Source organism: Mesoplodon mirus, assembly GCF_964341445.2.
Source record: "Mesoplodon mirus genome assembly, chromosome: 6".
Classification (NCBI taxonomy): Eukaryota; Metazoa; Chordata; class Mammalia; order Artiodactyla; family Ziphiidae; genus Mesoplodon; species Mesoplodon mirus.
Genome location: NC_138982.1, coordinates 1,270,603 through 1,295,974, shown reverse-complemented (window position 1 = coordinate 1,295,974; position 25,372 = coordinate 1,270,603). Strand labels below are relative to the sequence as shown.

The following is a 25,372-nucleotide window of genomic DNA, read 5'->3' as shown; positions in this document are numbered from 1 at the left end:
CCACTTACTTAGGTCATCTCTAATTTTTCTTAGTCATGTTCTGTAGTTTCCAAGTAAAGAGGTCTTATCTTTAGTTAGAATTATTTCTAGATACTGTTTTCTTTTATGTTATGGTATTGATTTTTAAATTTTATTTTCCAATTGTTGCTAGTATATAGAGAGACAAGTAATTTTTTGAATATCAGCCTTGTATTCTGAGGCTTTGCTAAATTCATGAATTGGTTTTAGTAGTATTTTATTAATAATATATTTCATAGTGTTTTCTCTGCACATGTAATCCTATCATCTGTGAATAATGAGCTATAGTTCATCCTCTCTAACTTTTATACTTTTTGTCTTATAAATTGGCTATGACCTCCAGCGCAAGGTTGAATAGAAGTGTTGGAAGTGGACATCCTTGCCTTGTTTCTGATCTTAGAAATAAGAATTTAAATTCACCATTGAGTATGATGTTAGCTATAGTGTTTTTGTAGATACTGTTTACCAGACTAAGAAGGTTTATTTCTCTTCCTAGTTTGCCCAGTTTTTTTAAATCATTATTAGGCTTTGAATTTTACCAAATGCATTTTCTGCATCTATTGAGATGATCTGGGGTTTTGCCTTTTATTCATTAATGTGTTTAATTATATTGATTTTTAAAGGTTTACCTTTTGTAAACACTTGGTCATGATGTATTAACCGTTTTCTGTATTGCTGGACTCAGTTTGCTAATGTTTGATAGAGAATGTGTCTATGTTCACGAGGGAAGTCAGTCTAATTTTCTTACAATGTTTTAGTCAGGTTTTAATATCAGTGTAACATAAAATGAGTTAGGAAGTTCTTTCTTTGACTATTTTCTGAAAGTTTGTGCAAGATTGGTGTTATATCTTCCTTAAATGTTTTGGTAGAATTCATCTGGACCTGGAGCTTTGAGGGAAGGTTTTTAATTATTTGGATTTTTAATTTCTTCTTGTCAGTTTTGGTAAAAACAAAGATTTTTTTAATCTTATCTAAATTACTGAATTGTCACTAGGTTGTTCATAATATTCTTTTTTTTAACATCTATAGGATTTGTAGTAACGTTGCCTCTTCCTAAATATTGTTAGTCTGTGTCTCCTTTTTTTCTTATTTATTTATTTGTTTGTTTGTTTATTTATGGCTGCGTCAGGTCTCAGTTGTGGCATGCAGGATCCTTTGTTGCAGTGTGCAGGCTCTTCGTTGTGGTGTGCGGGCTTCTCTCTAGCTGTGGCGCATGGGCTCCAGAGCACGTGGGCTGTGCAGTTGGGGAATGTGGGCTCTGTAGTTGTGGCGCTCGGACTTAGTTGCCCTGCAGCGTGTGGGATCTTAGTTCCCCAGCCAGGGATCAAACCCGAATCTCCTGCGTTGGAAGTCCGCGTTGTACTCTTAACCACTGGACCACCAGGGAAGTCCCTACTAATCTTTTAAAGTAATCATCTTTTGACTTTATCCTAATGGTTAATTTCTTTATTGTGGTATTTGATCAGAGAAGGTAGCCTGCATTGTTTCAAGTTAGAATCCTTTTGTAAAAATGTTTATGGGTCTAATTTATGATTAACCTCCCTTGTTTCATGTCCCATAATTACATTGTTCAAATTATATGTCCACACTAAATTTTTATCTGTTTTGATCTTTTGTTTTCTGAAGGACGTTAGTTTCCAACTATGATTGTGTATTTATTTCTTCTTGATTTTTTTTTTTGGCTTTCTATATTTGAAGCTCGTTTGTTAGTTGTACTACTGTATCTTATGTTTTTATGAATGTGAACTTTTTCTTACTAATACATTCATATTTATTAATGAATTTATTAATATAAAGTCTTTCTACCTTAAGTTCTAATTTGTCTCATGTCAGTACTGCCATATTTACTTCTTTGTTTTTCTCCCCCTTTTAACCTGGCATATATTTTAAAATTTTGTTCTAGGTATTGTATATCTCTTGTGAACAGCATCAATCTAGACTAGAGTAAAAAAAAACATTTTTAAAAACAAGCAAAATTTAAGCTATTTACAGTTATTGTGTTTGCTGATGGCCTTCTTTGTACCCAGCTTTCTTGTTGCATTTCCCTCCCACCTCTCTCCCACCTTCTTACTTTCTTTCCCCTACCCTCCTTTCTCCAGCCCCACCAGTCCTCCCTCCCCAGTTGTTTGCTAGCACTTCCTGTTCTGCTGGCAGGGAGAGCCTTTTGCAGAAGACCTCTAACTTTCTCTCATCGCATTTGGTTTCCTCTATAGGATCAATAAAGAAGTGCTGCTCAACCAGTGCAGCAACTTTCCCCTATGTAAGCCTCAAATCTCATTTCTGAATTAGTGATTGTATTAGATTCAGTTCAGAAATGAGAAAACTAATTTTACAGGAGAAATGCCTATAGCAGAGTTATTCATTTCTGTATCTGTATCTTAGGAGGTGTGAGAGCCTCACCTTGACCTCTTTGCATACCACAAGGTGTTTTAGACTCATGGTATAAGGCTCAGTAAGTATGAAATATGCATTTCAGTTGGCCTCCCCTGTACCTTTTTCCCTCCTATGTGTGGAATATGTGTCATGCATTACCAGAGGGACACCTAGTCCCAACTTTAAATAACAGTCAATCAATTGAGAGAACTTACTCCCTGCTACTCTCTGCTTTCATTCTTTCAGTTCTTTTGGGTTATCGTAGAGAAAACCTCTCTCAAACACTTCCTATTATCCCCTTCCTCCCTTTTTGTAAACAATGAGCTGGGCTGAGGCTCACTGCCTTGGTGTAGGCCACAGTATTTAGCTAGCATTTAGTAATGTTTTGTTTTCCTTTTAATTGATTTTTTTTTTTTGGTTACCTTGTATTTTTTCACAGTAATTACTGGTTTTCCACTCAAGATGGTGATTAAATTTTGCCTTTAAAATTTTTATTTTAAGAAGGGGTATCACCTAATTGAGAAATGTGATGTGTGTTTGAGGTTGGATGTGACCTTGGGCAAGAAAGTGGTATGGCAATGAGTGAGATTTGAAATCTCCAACATTTCTCAGGCATCTCGATTATTTCTCTTTTTATCTGCAGTGCTAACTTGTCTAACAAGTGTTTACTGAGCATCTGCTTTGTGCAGAGGACTGTCCCAAGAATACGAGAAATATGGTGTTCTCCACCTTGTAGTTCAGATTGGGAAGAGAACGTGTGTCTGTGTGGCAGTGGTGTGAGTGTACCTTAGTAACATGCCGTCCAAGCAGCCAGCATGTCGTACTGACAGAAGCCGAGGTCATCTCTGGCTGGGGTCTTGAGGCCTTGGTTCACACTAATATTTTCACCCAGGCGCCTGTCTCTCTTCCTAAATCCTCATCAGTTTTGTGGGGTTAAGGGGCTTTTGTTTGTAGGCATTTCTCTGAGAAGGTCTGTTTCCAAAAGGAAGTGTGTCACATTGGTGGTTCTCGGAAGACAGTGTGGCTCCCAGAGTTGTGGCTCCAGCACCCCTGTGCTTAGCTGGAGGACCACTTAATTGTCCTGAGTCTCAGTTTCTTAATCCTTGTTGGCAATGATGAAATCCCGTGTTCTTCCTACTTTGTAAGGCAGCACATGTGGGATATGTTTGTGATGTGCATTTGTACATCAATGTTATTTTTATAATAATCAGTATTTGAAATACTGATGGTTAATGCTTTTGAGGGTATTATGGGCATTTAATTTTTTTCCCTATTTTTTTTCTAGGTCTTGATGCAGAACTTTATTATGTGAGAAATGATCTTATTAGTCACTACGCCCTATCCTTTAACCTGTTAGTACCCAGCGAGACAAATTTCCTGCACTTCACTTGGCATGCAAAGTCCAAGGTAAGAGAGCGGTCAACCAAATATGCCAAGACAGGACCACCCAGGCCCAGAGGCTGAGGCAAGGACTGTATCTGAGGAATGGGCTGCCAACCGCACAAGGGGGTCAGTGGGTGGTGGGCTGTAGCAGTACTGGATCTTTTCAGATTTCTATTTTAAATCTTGAGCCTAGTCCTCTAGACTTTCTCAAATCCTTGGAAATGAAGGTAGTCATCATTTATGTGACTAGCTTATGGCAGAACACTTACATCTTTTCAAGCTTTTCAAATAGGGATGTAGCTTTAGCTTGAAGAGGGCACAGTTGGACCTGTTAATGACTGTGCTGCTAGGGTGAAGTGATATGAGTGAGGGGTGGGGGAATTTGTAAGTGAGGTGTTTCAGACACGTTTGAGGTATTGGATATAGTTCTCCCATTTATGGAGAAGTGGTAAAAGTCAGGTACAGCACACATAAGCACCTGTGTGTAACTATGACGAACCTCTTGCCTGGTTTGCTTGTTGCTGAATTCTTCACATGTCTTCTGACTGTCTGGGCTCCTCTAACATGATAAGTTTTCTCTTAGGTCAGAGAGTGAGAGGCTGAATGTAGAGCCCGCCTCCCCCGATCAACTTCAGTTTCTTTTGGCAGCATTATGTATAAGCTTCTGAGTAGGGTTTTATTTGGGAAATAAAAATAGTTCTTGCTACTGAAAACAAATAAGAATACCTACTGTACAGTTTATTTTAAAATTATTATAAAGTGGTATTTGTCCTTATATTTGTTGCAGGTCATTTAAGTTTGATCACTTTAATATAGATCATTTTTTGTCTACTTAGAAAACAATAATGGTTATTGGGAAAATCAATTATTATAGAATTGTTTTAAGAACTGTTAAGATTTTGTACCTCTGTACCAAGAAGTAATCATTGTTTATAATTTGGTATACTTCAAAGCTCATTTCTTTTTCCTTTTTAAACAAAAAGGGGATTTTCTAACACGTGTTGTACAGTGTTTTTCCCCCACCTGATACTATGTCTTGGCATCTTTCTATTTCTCTACTTTCAGATTTAACTCAGTCTCTTTAATGGCTTTATAATATGATATCATATGGATGTACGATGTATTGTTATTTGTTAAGTGCCTCATTGATGCATGGATTTTTAATAGCATTTTACTATTTCAAACAATGTTTCCTTTCACTATTACAAATAGTTTCTTCACTTCATTTGGCAGGCAAAATCCATGGTAAAAGGATGGTAAAAACAATTAATAGTTCATCTTTTGTTGCTGTTTCTAACTTTATTATTGATGAATATAGAAGCAAAAAATATGGGTGTGTGAATGTTTATGAGTATGTATGTATACATACATTAAGAACATCTTAATTTGTTCAGAAATTTTTGTGTACTTTTGGCATTATTTCTGAGTAGTACGTTGTGACCAGGAAGTGAAATGACTGGGTCAGAGACTGTGCATGATGAAAATTTTGATTGATATTGTCATATTCTTTCTCCCTTCCCTCTCCCAAGATGGTACCAATAAGCCAACATTCCTTACAAAGTGAATAAGAGTGCTTCTTTCAATTCACCATTTAATGCGAAATATTTTAAGTATATTTGTTTGCCAGTCAGATAAGTAAAAATGATTATATAAATATGCATATATCCACATTATTATATATACTCACATGTACATTAGAGAAATGTACACACATACACATACATGCATTAAAACATAGCTGCAGGAATTCTGTGATTAAAGTTGAATTAGCTTGGATCCTGGGTAAAGCATATGTGCCTTGCTGTCTAGAGCACCTCAACTGTCCAACATTATTGCTTTGGGGGGTGTTCTTTTAGGAGTGGATAGATCTCTTTAGGGTGAAATCTGCAAAAACAGAGGGAGAAATTTCATGTGAACTAAGAACATATAGTAGATGGTAACTTGGATGTACTGAAGTGCCAGCATAAATGATATAGGTAATTCAGAAAAGGTTCACCTGAGACATTTTAATCTGAGGTCTGTTCGTTTGAATGGGTAGGCACCTGGACTCTTCAAGGAAACAGCTAATACATTTTTCAGTATTCTTATATAACATTGTGTGACATTATTATTTGTGGCGGGTAACTTTTAATTTTGACATAATTTCAAACATAGAGAAAATTATAAGAACAGTACCAAGAATTCTCAAAGAATATCCTTTACCCAGGTTCACTAATTGTCACTGGTTTTTGCTCCATTTACTTACTTTATCATTCATTCGCTCATTCTCCCCACCCTCATGCACACATACTTTTTCCCGTTGAACTGTGTGCAAGTGAATTGCATGCATTGTGTCCCTTTACTCCTAAATATATCAGTGTATATTTTCTAAGAACAGGGTTAGGAACTTAATATTAACACAATACTATTATCTAATCTACAGAACTCATATTTCATCCGTTATCCCAATCATGTTCTTTATAGCCCTTTTTTCTCCTGTGCCCTTTCTTTGTGTTTCTTGACTTTGACATTTAGGAACATACAGGCCAGTGGACTGTCCCTCAGTTTGAGTTGTCTGAGGTTTCCTTACGGTTAGACTCCGGAATGTCTCCTTGGTGGTGACACTCCAGCATTGCTGTCCTCCACAGTGCACACGATGTCAATTTGTCCCCTTACTGTTGATGTGAACTGTGGTCACACAGTTCGCCAGGTTTCTCTACTATAAAGTTCTCTCCTTTATAATGAACAGGTACTCGTGGGGAAATAATTTGAAACTATATATTAAAATCCCGTAACGCAACACCCTTTCAACCACTAATTTTTGCACCTGTGTTTAGAACTAGGTTTCACTTTTAGCCAGTGTGATTGTTTCCTCTCACTGGTAGAGGTGATCTGCACTGGGTAGCCATTTGGTGGTAGTGCTGTAGAAGGAATTTAAACATTGTGGAGTGGCAGTCTTGAATCTTAAGTTCCCTTGCAACTCTGAGATCCATTGTTTCTGTGAATCTTTCAGGCAGAGAAGCTTTTTATATTCTCCAAAAAATTGATGGTTAGTCCTTTGTTACTTTTCCTATCTTTAATGTTGATGAATATGAAAACAAATAATACATATATTTTAAAATAGTGAAAAATCTAATGAAATAGTAGAGATTCTATTCTGGGTAAGCTGCTGACTTTGAATAGGATGTGATTGTTTCTGGGCCCACTTGGGAAAAAAAATGCTGATATACCATGAGAATATTTTCTGGGCAAGTGTACGAGTAGTGACTTATGAATAAAAAGGCAGTGTGGGATGTGGCAGTTAGAATTGAACAGAATTAAACCTTCTCTTTTCATTCGTTTTTAAAAATATACACTAATTTTTTTTTTTTTAACTTGGAGTGAGTTTCAGGGGTCTGACTGCTGATAGTGGGTGCCTGAGGAGTTTTAGGAGCCTGTCACAAGGAGGAAATTGGAGTGGAGGAGAGCGGATAGAAGAAGGGGCTCAGATGAATGTATATGTTTGAACGGGAAGCAGTGTTGGCGTGGGCACATGTGGATTAGGAGGAGCCTTGGCATAGCTCTGTTGTACGTTCATGTTCTTCACATTATCTTGTAGAGCATCATTTCTAAACGACTTCTGTGGCGGGTATTAAATACCATCATTAGCGCACACGTGGACTGCTCCTGCTGGTATGATAGTCCTCGTAAGGCAGAAGCTCCCTGACTTGTTGGAGGCCATCACATTTATTTACACGTCAAGGCCAGAAGCCTAGAAGGGATCCTAGACTCCTCCTTCACCTTCCCAGTCCAGATTATTCTCTCTCATAATTACACCTTAAATTTGTTTCCTATCTCTCTCGAGACTAATGCCTCATCCTTAGTTTGGGCTTTCATTGTTTCTTAACTAGATACAGAAATAGTCTTCTAACTGGTCTTGCCTCTGGACTGACCTCTTGCTGTACCCCCTGCAAAGCTGTCCTAGGGCTCTCGGTTGCCACCAGAATAAAGTTCTATTTCTTAGGGAGCCTTCATGATCTCATCCCTGCCTTTTCTTTTTCTGCCTGCCCTCCTGCTAATTGTTTACTGCCATTTTTTTCGGGGGGGGGTGTCTGGCAATTTCTGGAATGCCCTGTGCCCTGTTACATTGCTGCTGTTTGCTCTGCTAGAAATGCCCTTTCCTCATTCTTTACCTCATTACTCTTTTTATCTCAAAACTTACACTTGGTGTCACCTCTATTTCTTCTATGTCAAGTGCCCTTTGCTGTACCCACAGTGACCTTCTCTTTCCTCCCTCATAGCCCTTATCATACTCTAAGAATATTTTAGTAGTTGATTTTCTTGTCTGTCTCCCTCCAAGGTGCTGAGCATGTTAAGGGTAGGAACCTCTTTTTGTCCTTCTCTGTGTCCCTTGTGCCTGGTGTAGCACCTGGTAGTTAGTTACAGGTATTCCTTAACCGACTGTGGAAGAGATGCACAGGTAGAAGCCACAGGGCACAGCTCAACAAATGGGGAACTTCTGAACAGTTAGAGCTTTTCAAAGTTAGAATGTGCTGCTTTAGGAGAGGTGGATTCCTGTATCTAGAAGTGTGAAAACATAGGTTGGGTACACTTGACAAGCTAGTTGACAAACTAGTTGCACACCTGGGATTTTCCAGATATTTTAGTCTGAATAAAGTTGTAAATTTGGAAAAATGAATGGAATTCATAGTTTGAACATATAGCTAAACTTATTTCACAGTTCATCTGTAGCAGGTGTAAGAATTTAGAGGAAAGTGCTAATCATCTTATATCTTAAAACGTTTTATAGTAAAAAACTAAGGAACGTCTGTACATTAAATCTAATTTCAGGTTCGGCCTCCATTGCAGCTCCTAATTCCAGTTTTAGGTATAATCTCTTCGGTGATTTTATTTAGCACAGTTGTTTAATTGAAGTTTGTCTGTTTTAAAAGTTAATCTTTTGAGTATTTCATTTATGCATGTGGTACGAAGTGCAAAAGGCACAGGGGTATACAGTGAAACATAAATCCCCTACACTTTCCTAGTACCATCCCCAAACAATCTAGCCACGAGTTCCCCTTCCATTGGCAACCACTGTTACCTGATTCTAGTCTCCCCTTCTAAAGACAGTCTGTGCGTAGACAAGCATCTGTGTGTGTGTGTGGGTGTGTGTATTTTTTTGAAATGGGAAAATCATGCAAGGGGCCAGGAGAGACATGTTGGAGAGTTCTTCACCTGATCATGTTGGCTCTGGGATGCAATCAGGAACTTTCAGAAGGAGGGCCATGGCTCCCAGGCTCCAACACTTTGTAGTTCTTGCTTTTTAAGAATTGCCAGAAGATGAGGTATTTGCTTCCAGAGATCTCCAGGCCTCTTGGTATTTCACTTCACATTGTAGATATTTTAACATTAGTTTTAACACATCAAAGCTTTTGATAATAGTGTTCTCCAGTGTATACGTGATTCTCTTTTACCTTGCCAAACAGGTTGTGGTCTTCTCAGAGGCTGGAGCTGTGTCTTATTCATGACATTGTGTCACACTGCCTTAGTGAGTGGTTGGTAAATATGATGGGTTAATTGCATTTCCAGATGGGATGAGAACTCTGGTGTTGCTTGTCTTTCACAAGGCCACACACTCAAAAAAAAAAAAAAAAGACTACTGGTGGCTTTAACAAATAATTAGTTTCTTCTGTATTCCAGAACATTCTCCAATATCCAGAAAAAACATGCAACTGCATCTGTTAAGTGTCAGTAGATATTTTAGATAGCTGAAAGGCAAAAATATACCAAAATGTAGCAGAATACAATCCGCACTCACTCCCATCCCATAGCTGTTATCTGGTTTCAGGAATTCATCATTGTCAGGAGGGTCTGCAGGGAACTTGTCCAGAGTTCCTACAGCAGCCCTGGGGCTCAGCCTGCTGTATCGCCTGCAGAGTGGGGTTTCTATGAGAAATGCAGCACCTCTGGTAATTTCAGAGAAATTAAAAGCCTATTTGGCTGTAGGCAAGTGTATTCACTTTAAATCTGTACTGTGTTCCAAAAGGAAGTGGCTTTACTCAGCAGCTGCCTCTTTGCAATTGCCATTTGTTTCCAAGTAAGGGAAGATTACCAAAAATGTTTATTTCTTAGCTTATTCAAATATTTATATTTTCTCTAGTTTCTTTTCTGAAGTATTTTGGCTCATTCTTTTTTCTGATAAACAACTGCTGTTCAGATTTCCTTTGTTCCAGTAGATTATAAATGTTAGCTCTAGAGCAGATCTGTTTCTTCAGAGGATCATTGGCAAGTGAGATTCGATATAGAGCGATACATGCCAAAATAGGAAAAAACTGGCCTTTAATAATTGGCAGTTTCTAACCCCAGAAACTGCAACTTAAAATTTTATACTCTGAAGGTTCCAGAGGGAGAAGAGAACTGCTTTGGAATGCCTTTCATGTTTAGGCAGTGCATCCAAAAGGGAGGAAGCAAAGGGCAGGCATGGTGCTTTCACACTTCTTAGTGTTCCAGGCTGCTCTTGGCCAAAGGTATGGGCTCTTCAGAAATCTTACTCAGCCCTTCACCACCTCTCCCCGTGCCCCTGACTCTCCCCAGCTCCACTCATAAGCTTACTTCTCTCCTGCCCTTCTCCGCCCCCAACCCCTGGCCACACTGAGACTCTCCAGAGCTAGTCTTGTTCCCGCCCTCAGCACTGCAGTTAAGGCCTTTGACCCTGTTTGCCTCTGGCTTTATCTGCTGCCCCAGGGGTTCTGGTCCCTGGCTAGCTGTGCCTCTGCTTACAATCACTGAGACCTAGAATAAAGGAGACAGCAAGTGTGGGGAAGCATAATAAGTTTGGTTTTTGAATCTGCTACATTTGAGAGCTGTAAGATTATTAGGTAGATATGTCTAGTAGGCAATTGGGCATATGGGAGAAAATGAAGATACAGGAGAGTGAGAGAGATGAGTTGATGATACAAAATCCCATCAGTGGTGAAGTGGGCTAGAACTAGTATACAAGGAGAAAATGGGCTAGAACTAGTATATGAGGAGAGAAGCGTTTGTCATTTGGAGGGGAGAACAGGTCTCTCCTTGGGACCAGTGCACAGAGGTGGAGTGTTCTCACAGGTCTGCCTGGAGCTGAAAAGAAAGGCAGAAGGGGCTCCTGTGTGCCAGCCGAAGGGGACGAGCATTGTCTGAGAGAAGGGAGTGGGGAGGGCAGCAGGTGGTGAAGCTGTGGATCCTGTGAGATTTGGAGTGAGAAGACCAGGAAGAGAGGGGTGAGTGGGGAAGGGATTGCTGAGCAGGATTAACGGCCTACCCTGAAGCCGCGGGTCACCTTTGTGTAGGAGCAACTTTCTCTTCCAGGTGTGATTTCCCCCAGCAGTGCTGGGTAGCAGAAGTAGAGTGAGAGGTGGTCAGGGTCCTGAGGGCAATATGACTGTGTCGGTAACTAGTCTTTGGGGCACAGTCTATGGGAAACTGAAACCAGGTCACTAGCTAGGCTGGAGAGGATGGAAATAGCTTTATTGGCTATTGCATCCCAACTCTGAGCATAGCCCTTGGCTTACAAATGTGCTTCATGAATGTTGGTTGAATCAGAGTGTTGGAGACAAAGAACCGGTTTTATAGGAATCAGATGTTATGATGGGATCTTTGATAGAGTGGGATTTTTGCATTTGTTTTGATTATGGGGCAATTCTTCAGTGCATAGGAATACTGAATGTTAATATTGAAGCCATCAGGAAGATGGCAGGAGACAGAGTGAGCCAAGCGCCCAGGCCTCTGCAGAGTCCCTGTGTGTCACTGATGATGTTGGCGTGAGAAATAGCCGTTAGGAGTAGAAGTTGGGAGCTTCAGAGTATAGGGGGTTTTGCATGAGGAAGGGGTGTGTAGGACCTAATGATCCTGGAAGAATGCTGACCCTGCTGTCTAGGCCCTGAGGGTTGAGGGTTAGGAAAGCCAGGCTTGGGAAGAAGGTGGGGAAGACACTTGTGAAGAGGCTGAGAGTATGGGAGGCTGTTTAGAATAGTGGCGTTCCCAAGATGGGGGACAAAACAGAAGGGCTGCAGTATTGTTCTTGGCAGGGCATAGGAAAACTTGTGTCAGAATCTCTGGGGTCAGGAGTAGGCTGGTGCTTACGGGGAAGTGCAGCAGGGCCTAGGGTAGCTACTCTGGAATGACTGCTGATGCCACTGGGGTCTGCGTTTATCAGAGGGGACCTGTGCCAGACTGACAGGTGTGTCATCTTAATTATTTTGTTTGATCCTCATAACATGGTTCTACTAGCCTCATTTTATAAAAACTGAAACTCGGAAAAGTTAGTAATTTACCTAATGGTCACACAGTCTCATGGTTCTAATCCAGTTCTTGCTGACTGTGCTTGATTTTTTTTTCATGCACTTGCCCTTCATGTATTGCCCTGTTTAGAGGTAGCATAGATATAGGGATATAGTCAATGCGTTCTCTTAATGTTAGTCAATGAGTATTGCTGGGAAAGCCTGCCCATTCTTGGCCCAGACTTGCTGGGCTGCAGCTCTCTCGCACCCCCTGGTGGCAGTGACGGTGTTTCGGTATGCTAAGATGAGAGGGAGCACTTCTAGCCAAGGTGCCACTAAGTCACTGATGTGCAACAGCAAGAACATTCCCTTTGTTGTGAACATGGCACTTACCAAATACAGCCTTTAACAATTGTTTGTATACCTATCTTAACTGTAAAGCAATACTTTAATATTTGCATACCCCCTACGGCGTGCTGGGACTTTCAAGTAGAGTGTGAAAAGAGAAACCTAGAGGGGGAGTTACAGTCATTGGATTGAGCCCTTCTTATCCATGGTTTAAACATCTCCTGACCCAGTTAATACTCAGGTGTCCATCCTTTCTTTTATAATCTGGAAGGTTACTCTTTCCCTGTTTCCTCTTTGTTAAGTCCTTTTTTTGTTGGTTTTTTTCATTAGCATATAAACACGTTTGAGTATCTTCCATTGAAAAAAGAAGAAAGGCTTTGAAATCTACCCCACCCCCCACCCCCAGCCCTGCTCCCCACCATTACCTGATTGCATTCTTCCTAGTTAAGTTTCTTGAAGAATGGTTTCTTGAACCTCTTTCCTACTACTGTTTTCCTAACCCATTGCCCTTTGGCTTCTGCCAGTCCCAACCTGCACCAAAAAGCCCTTGTGACCACTGAATGGGAGAGGGGTACCATTCTTATTGAGTCCCCAAGGGCAGGACAAAGAGTAACGTGAAATATAAGGCCTCATTGAAGGTCTTGAAGGTGGCAGCCATTCTGAATTTCACCTATTGCTTTGCAGTTTGAACTCCTTCTTTCATGAACATCTCTCTAGCCACAGGACTATATTTATTGATTGATGCTGATTGGTTCTATTAAGCCACCTATGTAGGCCAGGTACTGATAGAGAATAGTGGTGTTCCCAGGACATCTTCCTAGTCACCCCTCTTCCTGTCCTGATTCTGAATCACTTGAGAAACAGATCCAGAGGTTAGATGGGCATCCAAACATAAACTTTCTCAGTGGTGAAAGCTGGACTAGAGAATGTGGCTTAGATATTCTATGAGAAATTTGTACCTGGGAATCTGCTTGTGAGGTGAGTGGGTCTGTAGAACAGACCTTCATCCACCAGTCACATGCAGGCCCTCAGAGCTTGGCTTTTATCAGATAGAGAAGACATTGGTGACTAGTCATGGTCTGTAAATTATACATCTCAGCCCCTTGGCTCTTCATATCTATCTGCCTCTCCAGGGCTTCTCTGTCAGTGGCTGTGGTCGTCAGGAGAATTTCTGAATCCTAGATGGCAGGTTGTACAGGAGAGTGGTGGTACTGTTCTGAGCATGAAATAGAGGGTGGCTTACTGGATTGAGTTTTTATCCAATTGAAAATTCCTAGGAACAAATGAACAAACATAACAGGACAGAAACCGAGTCATAAATACAGAGAACAAGCAGAGGGTTACCAGAGGAGATAAGGTAGAGGGTGAGGAGAGAGATAGGTGAGGGAGATTAAGAGGTGCAGACTTCCAGGTGCAAAATAAGAGTCAAGGATATGAAATTTACAGCGTGGGGAGTATAGTCAGTAACTAAACAGTATCTTTGTGGTGACGTAACTAGATTTATTTTGGTGATCATTTTGAAATGTATAGAAAAAAATCACTGTGTTGCATAAACGGAACTAATATAGCGTTGTAGGTCACTTATACTTCAAAAACAAACAAACATACAAACAAACACATAGAAAAAGAGATCAGATATATGGTTACCAGAGGAGGTGGGCAGGGGGACTTGGATGAAGGCAATGAAAAGGTACTACAAACTTCCAGTTATAAGATAAATAAGTGCTAGGGATATAATGTACAACCTTATAAATAGAATTAACACTGCTGTATGTTATATATGAACATTGTTAAGAGAGTAAATTCTAAGAGTTCTTATCACAAGGAAACTTTTTTTTCTATTTCTTTAATTTTGTATCTATATGAGATGATAGATGTTCCCTAAACTTATGGTGATAAGCATTTCATCATGTATGTAAGTCAAATCATTATGCTGTAACCCTTTTAAACTTATATAGTGATATATGTCAATTACATCTCAATAAAACTGGAAGAAAAAAATAAACACACCCCCAAGACAGTAATCTAATGGGTCATGTAAGAGGCAATGCAGTCTGGTGGGGAAAAGTCTTAGAATCAGACGCAGCTGAGCTGGATTCCCACTCTAGCTAATTTGCATATATTCAACTTCCCTGGCTTGGTTTCCTCAACTGTTTAAAACAAAAGGAACATTCCTAGCACTGTTTCTGACAATTTGGACTTTTTAAAAAATAGCTAGATTATTTGTTCTTATGAAAGGCTCATGCATTCATTAGTTAATGACCTGAATCAGTGAGGTCAAGCTGTTGGTGCCTTTTCTGTTATGACGGATCCAGTTTGTTTATTTCTCCATTTTACAGGTTGAATATAAGCTGGGATTCCAAGTAGACAATTTCGTGGCTATGGACATGCCCCAGGTCAACATTTCTGCTCAGGGGGAAGTTCCACGCACTTTATCAGGTGAGTCGCAGGGACAGAGTTTAACATACTGTTTTTAACTGTGTCCCATGTACTCTCAAAGAACAGTTAAACTACTGATAATGTAGTGTTCTACGCACACACGTAGGTATCAGACGCGTAAGTACTTTGAAAAGTAATTTTTTTAAATAGGGGTTATTTGGACTGTGTAAACCATTTCCTCTTTTCCATCCTTTCCAGAACTGTCTGCACTCAACTCTCCTCTGTCTCCGTATATGCATTGTTGGTCCCCAGCTGGGTCCCTTTGTCTGGTCTTGTTTCTCTTCCGTTAGTTCCCACACTGCAGCCCTGATAACCACCGAACACTCACTTCCGACCGTGTGATACCAAGCCCCTCAGCGCCGCCACCCCAGTCAGCTGAGTACATTGCAGACTCCCCAGCCAGTGTGCTGTGTTTACCATCTGCCCCTGCCTGCCTGTCTAAACCTTATTGCTGCATTTGCCCCAGTGTTCCAGCAATGCCATGCTACATGTAGTTCTCAGAGCCATGCCTTTGCACAAGCTGGTCTCTGTATTTAGAACCATTTTTTCATCTTTCCTGCTTGTGAATTTCTATTCATACTAAATATCCTGCAAGACTCAAAATCTGTACTCTCCTTTTCCTGCCTCCTCTCCCTCCATTTGTTAACTCTTCTGTATTTAACTGTTTTGAACTGATCACATTATCTTGTAATTCTTTGTCTCTCCCTCTAGCGTGTGCCACCCTGAGGGCAGGAGCTGTCTTTTTCAGCTGTCTACCCTTGGTGCCTAGCATAACATCTGCAACAGGATAGGCACTCAGGACATGTCTGAGTAAATCATTTAAGTGTCATATTTACACCAATTTAACTACTTTTGAGCCAGCCTTTTGAGAGAGGCTTCTGAAGATGTGAGATTTAAAGAAAATGAAAAATTTTAAAACTTGACAGTATAAGCCCCAGTGTTATGGAACTTTTTTGACAGTCTTACTCACTGTTATTAGTGACATTCATTAATCTAAGCTTTAAGAAAACATGGGAAGGCTGGTTAATTTTTATGGGCCAGTAAAGAAATTCAAAAATGCCCATATTGTTCATACGCTGATGTAGATGGTAGAATGATGTATTCTAAATTTGTAGAAAACGAGTCTTAAACTGAAAGATTGAAAAAAAAAAAAATGTGCACCAAAGTCTGTTATCCCCTTGCTACATTCATTGATTAAAGCCAGTTTCTGTTTAGAAAGGTTTTTTTTTTCTTTTTAATTCATAGTTGAGAATTTATCAGTTTCATCTACAGGTTTATTTTTAATCTCTTCATTAAGAATAATACATCATTGCGTTTTGGTGGTGAATTGTCTTTCCTTTTGTATCAAGTACTTTTTGTTGTTCCTGTTGACTGTGACTGATGAGGTAGTTGGGTTTGCCTTATGATTCTGTAGCTTCACTACATTATAATAAGAGAACTTACGAGACAAAGTGATACATTAAAAATCATGAGCAAATGTGAAAATAATTCTCTTCCTTTATGTCTTGGTGTGTCCTTTAATGCTAACTTTTATATCTGTAATGAATGAAGTCCTTAATGTCCAAAGCTGTGTAGTCTAAAGATAAGTTCTCTGAAAGTTTCTGCTTAGTATGTTAGGTAAATGTATTATTTTTAGTTTTACTGCAACAAAAATGACTTCTAAATTATTCAATGGGCATTAATGTTGATTTTTAGAAAATTAAAATATATTTTTTTCTTTTTTTAAACAGTGTTTCGGGTCGAGCTTTCCTGTACTGGCAAAGTAGATTCTGAGGTTATGATACTAATGCAGCTCAACTTGACAGTAAATTCTTCAAAAAACTTCACAGTCTTAAATTTTAAACGAAGGAAAATGTGCTACAAAAGTAAGGAATTTATTTACCAAAGTATGTGTTTTATATAGATGTGAGAAGGTCAAAAATAGATTTTGTCATCTTTTTACAGATTTGTGATCAAATCTTGATTATAGTTGCAAGTGAGAAAAGAAAGCACTAACTGATGAAATTCCGAAATAATCACCGAGATAGCTTGTAGCCAGGAATCTCATTCAGGCCCCACTCATTTCCTGCTTTCTCAAAATTTTCATCAGAATTGCTAAGGATGTTTTCCTTTAGGAATGTGAAATAGCACTAGTGGCTGAAGAGGTAAAGAAATCAGGTAATTTTGATAGGGACCCCTGAGTAATGGGGTGTTAACTATGTTTCCTTTATGAATTACCGTTATGTAGAAGAATTGCCCTGGAGCCAGAAAGACCTGCGTTAGAATTACAGCTCTGTTCTTGACAGCATAATTGGAACAGGTTTCTTAACCTAAGTCTCAGTTTTTTTCATCTGTAAAATGGCATAGTAACTTGTTTCAAGAGGTTGGTTGGTTGGTTGATTTTAGATTAATTGAAGCTAATAACCTGAAACTTGGAATACCATATGTGGGTACTTAATACATGTTGGTAGTTTTTGGTTTTGAATAATCTGTTACTCAAGAAATTACAGTGGATATGAAAGAGCTTCAGCATACTAGGTCATAGATCAAAGAATTTTAGAATTCTCCTTAAAGGTTATCTAGTCCAACCCACTCACTTTAAGTTCCAGAGAGATTAAAGTGACCTGAATTTACAAAGTCACATTGGTAGAGCTGGTTAGTATCTAAGATAGGGGGAAAAAAAGCTAAAGAAAACCCCTCTAAACTTGCTGAGTGCCTACTGTGTTCCAAGTGCTTTACACATATTAAACCCATTTAATGCTTATAGCAGCCCTAGGCAGTAGGTTCTCTCATTATCTCCGTTTTCTGAGGAGGAAGCTGAGGCTCAGAGAATCCAACCAACTTGCCAAGGCTGGACAGCTAAGTGGTGGAGATGGGTTGCAAACCCGTGCTCTTGCTTCTTTGGCAAACTGTCTCTTAACACATTTCCTAGCCAAAGTTAGTGCTGAGTGTTATGAGAATGCCTGAGGCCAGCACATGAGTTATAATGGCTAATGTCCAGATAACATGCCAGTAAAAAAGCTGTACTGCATTAGAATGGGCATTTTTTTAAGCTCTAATTTAATCTTTTACTTAGAGTAAATATAAAGTAAACAGTTACTCTCCATGTATATTTTTCCCAGTTTTATTGAGATATAATTGACATACATCACTGTATAAGTTTAAGGTGTACAGCATAATGGTTTGATTTACATACATTTTGAAATGATTATCACAGTAAATTTACTTAGCATCCATCATTTCATATGGATACAATAGAAAGAGAGAGCAAAAAAACAAAAAAATTTTTTCCTTGTGATGAGACCTCTTAGGATTTACTTTCTTAACAACTCTCACATATATCATACAGCTAATATATTGTGTTAAATAACATATAAAGTACAACGTGCTGTACGTTATATCCCTAGTGTTTATCTTATAACTGGAAGTTTGTACTTTTTGACTACCTCCTCCAGTTCCTCCTCCCTCCTGCCTCTGATAATAACAAATCTGATCTCTTACGATTTAAAAAAAAATTGATTCTTTAGATTCTATATACATATAAGTGACATCATAGAATATCTCATAGTCTTTCTCTGTCTGACTTATTTCACTTAGCATGAGACCCTCAAAGTCTATCCATGTTGTTGCAAATGGCAGGATTTCCTTATTTTTTATGGCTAAATGGTATTCCATTATGTGTGTGGTGTGTGCGTGCATGCACATGTATTTTCAGCACTTCTTTATCCAGAATGGACATTTTTAATCTATGGCCACACCACCCTGAATGCGCGATCTCGTCAGAATGGACATTTTTATAATGAAAAGTTAGTCCCTTGTTAGCTTTGGTGTTTTGATACATTTGTCAGTTCTTGCATATCCAGTTATACCTTCATGTAATTTTAAAGCCAAAGAAGACTTTAGAGACTCTAGTTCAACCTAGTCGTTATATAATATGAGGAGGCTGGGACCTGGAGTGGTCACCTAAGCGTGCATAGGCAGTCAGTGAGGAATGCAGAACAGGTAGTTCCTGGCCCCTAGGGAGGTGGCGTTGCCTATACCACGGCGCTTCATCTGTTAGTGCTTAAAGGCAGAATGTTGGACAAGTGTGTTGGGGTCTGCGGAGCCCACTAAGGTTAATGATCAGCCGATATTCAGAATAATCCCATACCTTCTCCATGTTCTTTAATATGTACATGAAAATTAACAGTTGATGTAATTTTCTATTCTGTTTTAGACTTAAGTTTAATATAGTACCACCCTTTTTATTTGGTGGTCATACTTCTGGCCGCCCTAATCATCCAGTTTACAGTCATGACTCTTTAATATGTGATCCTAATATATTTATATGATTCTCCAGCTTACTACATTTTGAAAACTGTCTGCCACAGAAAACATACATGTACTGTATAGAATGTTAATGGGTGTTACTGGGAAGAAAATTTTCCTTTATGAGGGTGTAAATTATTGGATCAGACAGGTTTTGTTACTCTCAAACTCCTCAGAGCCTTTGCACTCTGCTAATGTGCACTGTGAACCTCCACAGAGGTTATAGTATGTAGCTTTCCCCAGACTTCTTGACCACAGAAACCCTTTTTCATTGAGCATCTATCTGTAAGTAATACCCATTGGCTGATACAGGCATAGACTATTGATTGATGAATATAGTGATGATTATCAGAATAGTAATGTAGCATTTATTATATATATATTTTTTAACATCTTTATTGGAGTGTAATTGCTTTACAATGTTGTGTTAGTTTCTGCTGTATAACAAACTGAATCAGCTATATGCATACGTATATCCCCATATCCCCTCCCTCTTGCGTCTCCCTCCCACCCTCCCTATCCCACCCCTCTAGGTGGTCACAAAGCACTGATCTGATCTCCCTGCGCTATGCGGCTGCTTCCCACTAGCTAGCTATATATTTATTATCTTGCAACAAATACCTTGTTACTTAGTTCAGGGACTTCTGTTAGAACATAAAGCTATGTGAGAAAAAATTCAGAAAATATAATTTGGTATTTAAGGATTTTCATGGAAAAGAAAGAATTTCTAAAGCATCCTTTATCTCCTTTTTAATTCAGAACTTGAAGAAGTAAAAACTTCATCCTTGGACAAAAACACTAGCAGAACTATTTGTAAGTGTTGCTGTATTACCTTTTTCCATCATTAGGGATGAAAAATGATGGATTGCAAATGAACATGGTTTTGTGTAGCTTGGATGTTTTGTGGTTTCCCGTTTGTCAAAAGATTAAATGACGCCATGCTGCTTATTTCACTGATGTTTTGTAGATTGGTATGTTCAGATGAAACTATTAGAATATTGAAAATTTTGTAAAGCAAAATTCGTACATATTTCATGTGATCTAAAAAACTTTTATAAGCAAGAATTTATATCATCATTTCAAATGGTCATAATTAAAGTATGAACGTGAAATATGTGTAAGATCTTCATCTGTTTAACAGAAGGACAGAAAATCTAATTCATGGCCTGGATGTAACCCTCAGCTAGTTTCATCCAGGTGAAAATACAGGCTTAAATGTCCACATTGTTTAAACCTACAGAGCAGAAACTTGAAGGAGGTTTTTATTTTTTGATAATGGTTGTATAAGGTCATATAACTTAGACTTCTTTTTCCTTTTCTGACATGGATACATCATTAACTCTTACTCTTCCTGAAATCATTTTAATAGCAGTATCTTAAAATGTTACTAGATTGTTTTTATGGACGTAAACTAAAACAAAATCGGGGGAGGGAATTTCAGGTATGCAGAAGTCAAGAGAATGTTTTGATGAACCCCCATGTGACCATCACCCTGCTTCAGTAATGATCAACATTTGCCAGTCCTGTACCGTTGATTCCTTCCTCCTTTCTCAGTTGGGTGCGTGGGTGGGGAAGGATCGAGTAGTACTTTAAAGCACATCCTAGGCATCATATCATTTCACCCCATAAATGTTTCAGGGTAGGTAACTTTTTTAAAAGGCCATTAAAAAAATAAGCCACAATCACCCAACACCTATTCACTTGTATTTGATTTATCACATGTAACAAAATTAACTCCTAATATCTTCTGATAGCTAGTCCATGTTCAAATTAACCTGATTGTCTCAAAATTGTCTTTGTATAGTTTCTTCCCTGAATAAGGATCCAAATGAAGCCTACACACACTGTATTTGGTTGACATGTATTTTATATTAATCAGAAACCACCCCTTTCCCTTCACTGTCATTTATTTGTTGAAGAAATTGAGTCATTTGTCTCATAGAATTTTCCACATCTGCATTTTTGTGGTGTCATTTAACATGTTTTTCTCTCTTCTAAACTGGTAGTTAGATTTTGTACTTCGTTAGGTTGAGAACCAGCTCTTTTGGCTAGAATAGTTCATAGATGGTAGTATGTGCTTCCTATTTTATCTTTTTCATCGCCTCAAGAGGCACAGAGCATCTGGTTGTCTCAAAGTAGACCATTTCTGAAGGTAAAATAATATGAGATTTGTCTGCCTTTTAGAAATATTTCATTCGGATTTGTCTTTGAGAAGAAAATAAAACTATTTTTTAAACTATTGCTGCTCTCCAACTTCACTTGTAAAATTCTGGTGATTTTATCCGTCTCTTTTATGCTAGTAGGGGTTATTATTTCTGATAAGCAGAATCCAGTATTGCGCATCCTTGGTCTCTGTCTGCCTCTTCCTTGCTCCCTCTCTCCTCCCCTCCCTTTCTGTGTATTCATCCATCTAACGTTTACCGAGAGGCTGTGATGTGCCAGGTGGTATGATTGAGGCAGAGGATTAAACTGTGAACCAAGCACACTCTGTACGCCCCCACGGGTTTCTAATGTAGCGGAGGAAATGGAGTTGCAGTCCCAGTGACGACAGTATCTTATGGCAGGCTGTGACGAGGCCAGCACAAGGGGCTTTGGAAATCCTGAGGAGAGGGGCAAGTTACCTCCTCTGGGAATGAGGGTGAGCTTCCTGAGGAGGGTGGCATCTCGTCTGAGACCTGAAGGGTGACTGGGTGGTGGCAGGTGAAATGTCAAAGTGAGGGAATGGGAACAGTGCATACACAAGCCTTGGGATTTGGAGGTAGTCAGGTGGGGCGCATTTGGGGACCTGCCCAGAAGAGCGGTACCCTCTCCTCTGCCTTGGAGTGTGCTGAGACGGATACTGCCAACATCAGCCTTTGGGACCTTCCTTTCCCACCCCTTCAAGGTTGAACGGCCTGTGGCATTCTTAAGGAAAGTCATACCTTCATGCAGGCTGCTGTCAAGTCTAGCTGCCCTGGAAGCCACTCGGTCTCTCTGCATTGATCTGTTCTGGTTTATTATTTGTTGTCTCAAAGTTTAACTTTTAGAAAGCAATCGTATTTTTAAGTTTTTGAAAGCTATGACTTTTATCTTTTGTCCTGACCTATCCCCATAACTCCACATTTGTATTTCTGTCAATTTGACATCTCCACGTAGATGTGTACTAGGTACTCTTGGACAAAACAAAACTCTTGATTCTCTGTTTCCCCAGCCTGCTTCTTTTTTCTCCTTGTAAAGGTACCTTATCCACCTAATTCTTTAAGCCAAAGCTTTGCTTCCTCTTTTTCTTTCTACCCCGGTTCAGTCCATTAGCAAACTCTGTTGACTCTGCTTCCCAATCCATGAACTTCTCACCTTCACCATAACACTCTTGTCCAGGCCACTGCTCTCTTTCGTGGACTGCTGGAGTAACCTGATTTGTTCCTGCTTCTGCTTTTGCTTCTCCCCACAGTGTTCTTTATACAGCATGCAGAGTCATCTTTGTTTCTTTTATTTTCAAGTATGATCGTGTGTATCATTCCTTTGGTTGAAGCCTTGCAGTGACTTCCCATATCATTTAGGATAAAACCCAAATTCTTCACTAGAATTCTGATGTGAGTACTCATCAAAACTTACATGAATCTCCAGTTACACCAGTTCTGTTTCTATTTCTCTGTCTTCCATTCTGCTTGCTCTTATCATGTGGATCTTTGTTTCTGTGTCTCTTTCTCAGTTGCTCCTGTGTGTATGTGTATACATGTGTCTCTGTGTCTTTGAATTATTTCCCATATTGCTGAGGCTTTCTTTCTTTTTGAGTAATATTAAGGTGACTGTTATTTTATTTCATGAGTATAGTCTTGTTTTCCTGCTTTTATCTTTAAAAACAGATAAGCAAAATAATTTCTGTTACTCTCAAAAGTGAAAAAGATGAAAGGTTGGTTTGTTTGTTTTACCTGTGGGTCGCTCTACTGTATATCCCTCCCCCTGTGAGTTAGTGGTCATTGGCAACAAAGATGTCTGATCTCTCCGTACCAGGTGTCACTGTTGAGGAAGGGTCTGTAGAGCTTGCTGTCCAGTATGGTAATTACTAGCCATGTGTGGCTATTTAACATTAAATTAATTGAAATGAAATAAAATTAAAACTTCAGTTCCTCCATTGTACTAGCTACATTTCAAGTGCTTAACAGCCACAAGTGGCCAGTGGCTGCTGTCTTGGAATGCACCCTATAGAGCATTCCCCTATTGCACAGAACTGCTATAGATGGTTTATTATATGTATACCACTTGTAAGTTTTACTCATTAACCAAAAGCTGTATTTAAAATCCCTTTTTTACTACAACAAAAGCACTTTTTAAATTGTGTGAATTACGTCAACATGCCACTGGTAACGGATCCTATCAAAGAATGGACACATGAAGTGAAAATCTTTGACAAAGAACAGGGTACTCATTGTGTATGTTGGGTCACAAAGCAATTGATGATATTTGTTGAAAAAGCTTAATGTGCTGTTCATTTTTATTTCAGATGATCCTGTACATGCAGCTCCAACCACTTCTACACGTGTATTTTATATCAGCGTAGGGGTTTGCTGTGCAGTAATATTTCTTGTAGCAATAATATTAGCTGTTTTGCACCTTCATAGTATGAAAAGGATTGAACTGGATGACAGGTATCGTATATATTCTGGGAAAGGAAAAGAATAAAAGCAGTTGTTTGCATTTACATGGGAGCCCACACACACCCATGCCCACTGGTGCACAGTGGTGCAGCGGAAGAAGGGTGGTTAAGCCCTAGCCAAGGGGAAAAATACTGTCTTTGTGTTTCTCTGGTTTTATTTTTAAAAATCTGTGAAGTCAGAAATCAGTTTATTAGTTGCTGGAGAAGTAGTAGAGATCAATTCTTTCCCCATCCCCTTTGACATGACTCTCTTCTAGACTCCTAGTACCTTTTTGAAATAGCCCTGTTTCTTCCTCCTAGTTTGTCCCTCCATCACTATCCATCCTTCTATCCATCCATCCATCCACCCAATTTATTAACATTTATGGAGAACCTGCTATGATTTAAATCATTAGTTCTCAACCTGGTCACACATTAGAGTCATGGGTAAGCTTTTAAAATACATCAGCACTTAGGTACCCCCTTCCAGAAATTCTGATGTCATTGGTCTAGGGTGGTGTTTGAGCATCAGTATTTTTCTTAGTGCTTTCTGGGTGAGTCTAATGTGTAGGCTTTGAGATACACTGGGTTAGATGTTATGCTGAGTGCTCGGAATAAAAAAAAAATAATGATACACTTCATGGCTTCAAGTATTTAATCTTTGGCATTAACCCGTGTTACAAAAGTTTGTAAATTTGACTGTGGTATGTGTAGTATAGTGTGGGAATAAAACAAGTGCTCATCCCAGCCTGGGTGAGTCCAGATGACCAGGAGGACATTATAGCCAGGATAGGGTGAGAGGTAAAGATGGAATCGTAGACAGGTTTATTTTCCTAGTGCACAGTTCTCGTTTCCCTCCTCAGTGATTCCCAGTTGCTGACTGAAGACATTCTCAGCTTCGTGACTTGGCTTTCAAGGCCACCCTCCTTTACAGTCTGGAGGTGAGCCTGCCTTGTCTCTCATCCTTACTTCACACTCCAGTTAAATGATTACTTGTTCCCCACTTTTGCCCTTCAGGACTTCTGTTCATGCCTTCCTTTGCGCACAGGGCTCCCTGCATTTTCCACTGGTTCAAACCATTCTTCACATTTCAACTCCATTGCCATCTCTTTCATGAACTCTTTTTTAAGCCTCCCAACCATCAATTTCTCCCTCCTCTCTTTGTCTCTCTCTCCTTCCCTCTCCGTTTCTCTGTCTCTCTCTTTTTGGTAGCAATTATTTTACTTTTTCCTTCTAAAATCAGTTTTTGTGTACTTGTCTCTCCTGCTAGAATGTAAGCTTTTCCCAGTTAGGGAGCAGTGTGTCTTACTGCTGACTCCTCAGTCCTACGTGGTGCCATACATACAGCGGGTAAGCATATGTGTGGCAGAAACAAAAGCACAAGGGGATGGGGATCCTGGCTGGATTAATTCCTGCCCCTGAGTACTCTCTGTCCCCTCTGTTACACTTTCTTTATCTGAGTAGAGAAAGAAGAGAGAGGAGGTCAGAGTGAGAAGGGAAATTCACGGATGGGGTGTTTGTATATATGGTTGTGTTAGTTAGAATCGGGTTTTGTAGAGAAAGAACTGAGGGGGCAGTGAAGTAGCAGGAACATTTTGATGGGACTCTGAGAGGGGATATGGCAGAGTTAGAGGTCACTGGAAGGCATGGCATTTAGTAGTCTGTCTTGATGAACACATTCTCCTTGCATGCG

General features: G+C 39.4%; 1 protein-coding gene across 1 annotated transcript in view; it reads left to right on the top strand.

The window, feature by feature from the left end:
- Window positions 1–25,372, top strand: part of RYK (receptor like tyrosine kinase) — a 90,233-nt gene that overhangs the window by 26,475 nt on the left and 38,386 nt on the right. The window contains exons 2-6 of the mRNA XM_082624175.1: window positions 3,677–3,798; window positions 14,678–14,777; window positions 16,508–16,642; window positions 19,824–19,877; window positions 23,548–23,692. Coding sequence (XP_082480301.1) covers window positions 3,677–3,798; window positions 14,678–14,777; window positions 16,508–16,642; window positions 19,824–19,877; window positions 23,548–23,692 — 556 coding nt within the window. The remainder of the gene's footprint in view (window positions 1–3,676; window positions 3,799–14,677; window positions 14,778–16,507; window positions 16,643–19,823; window positions 19,878–23,547; window positions 23,693–25,372) is intronic.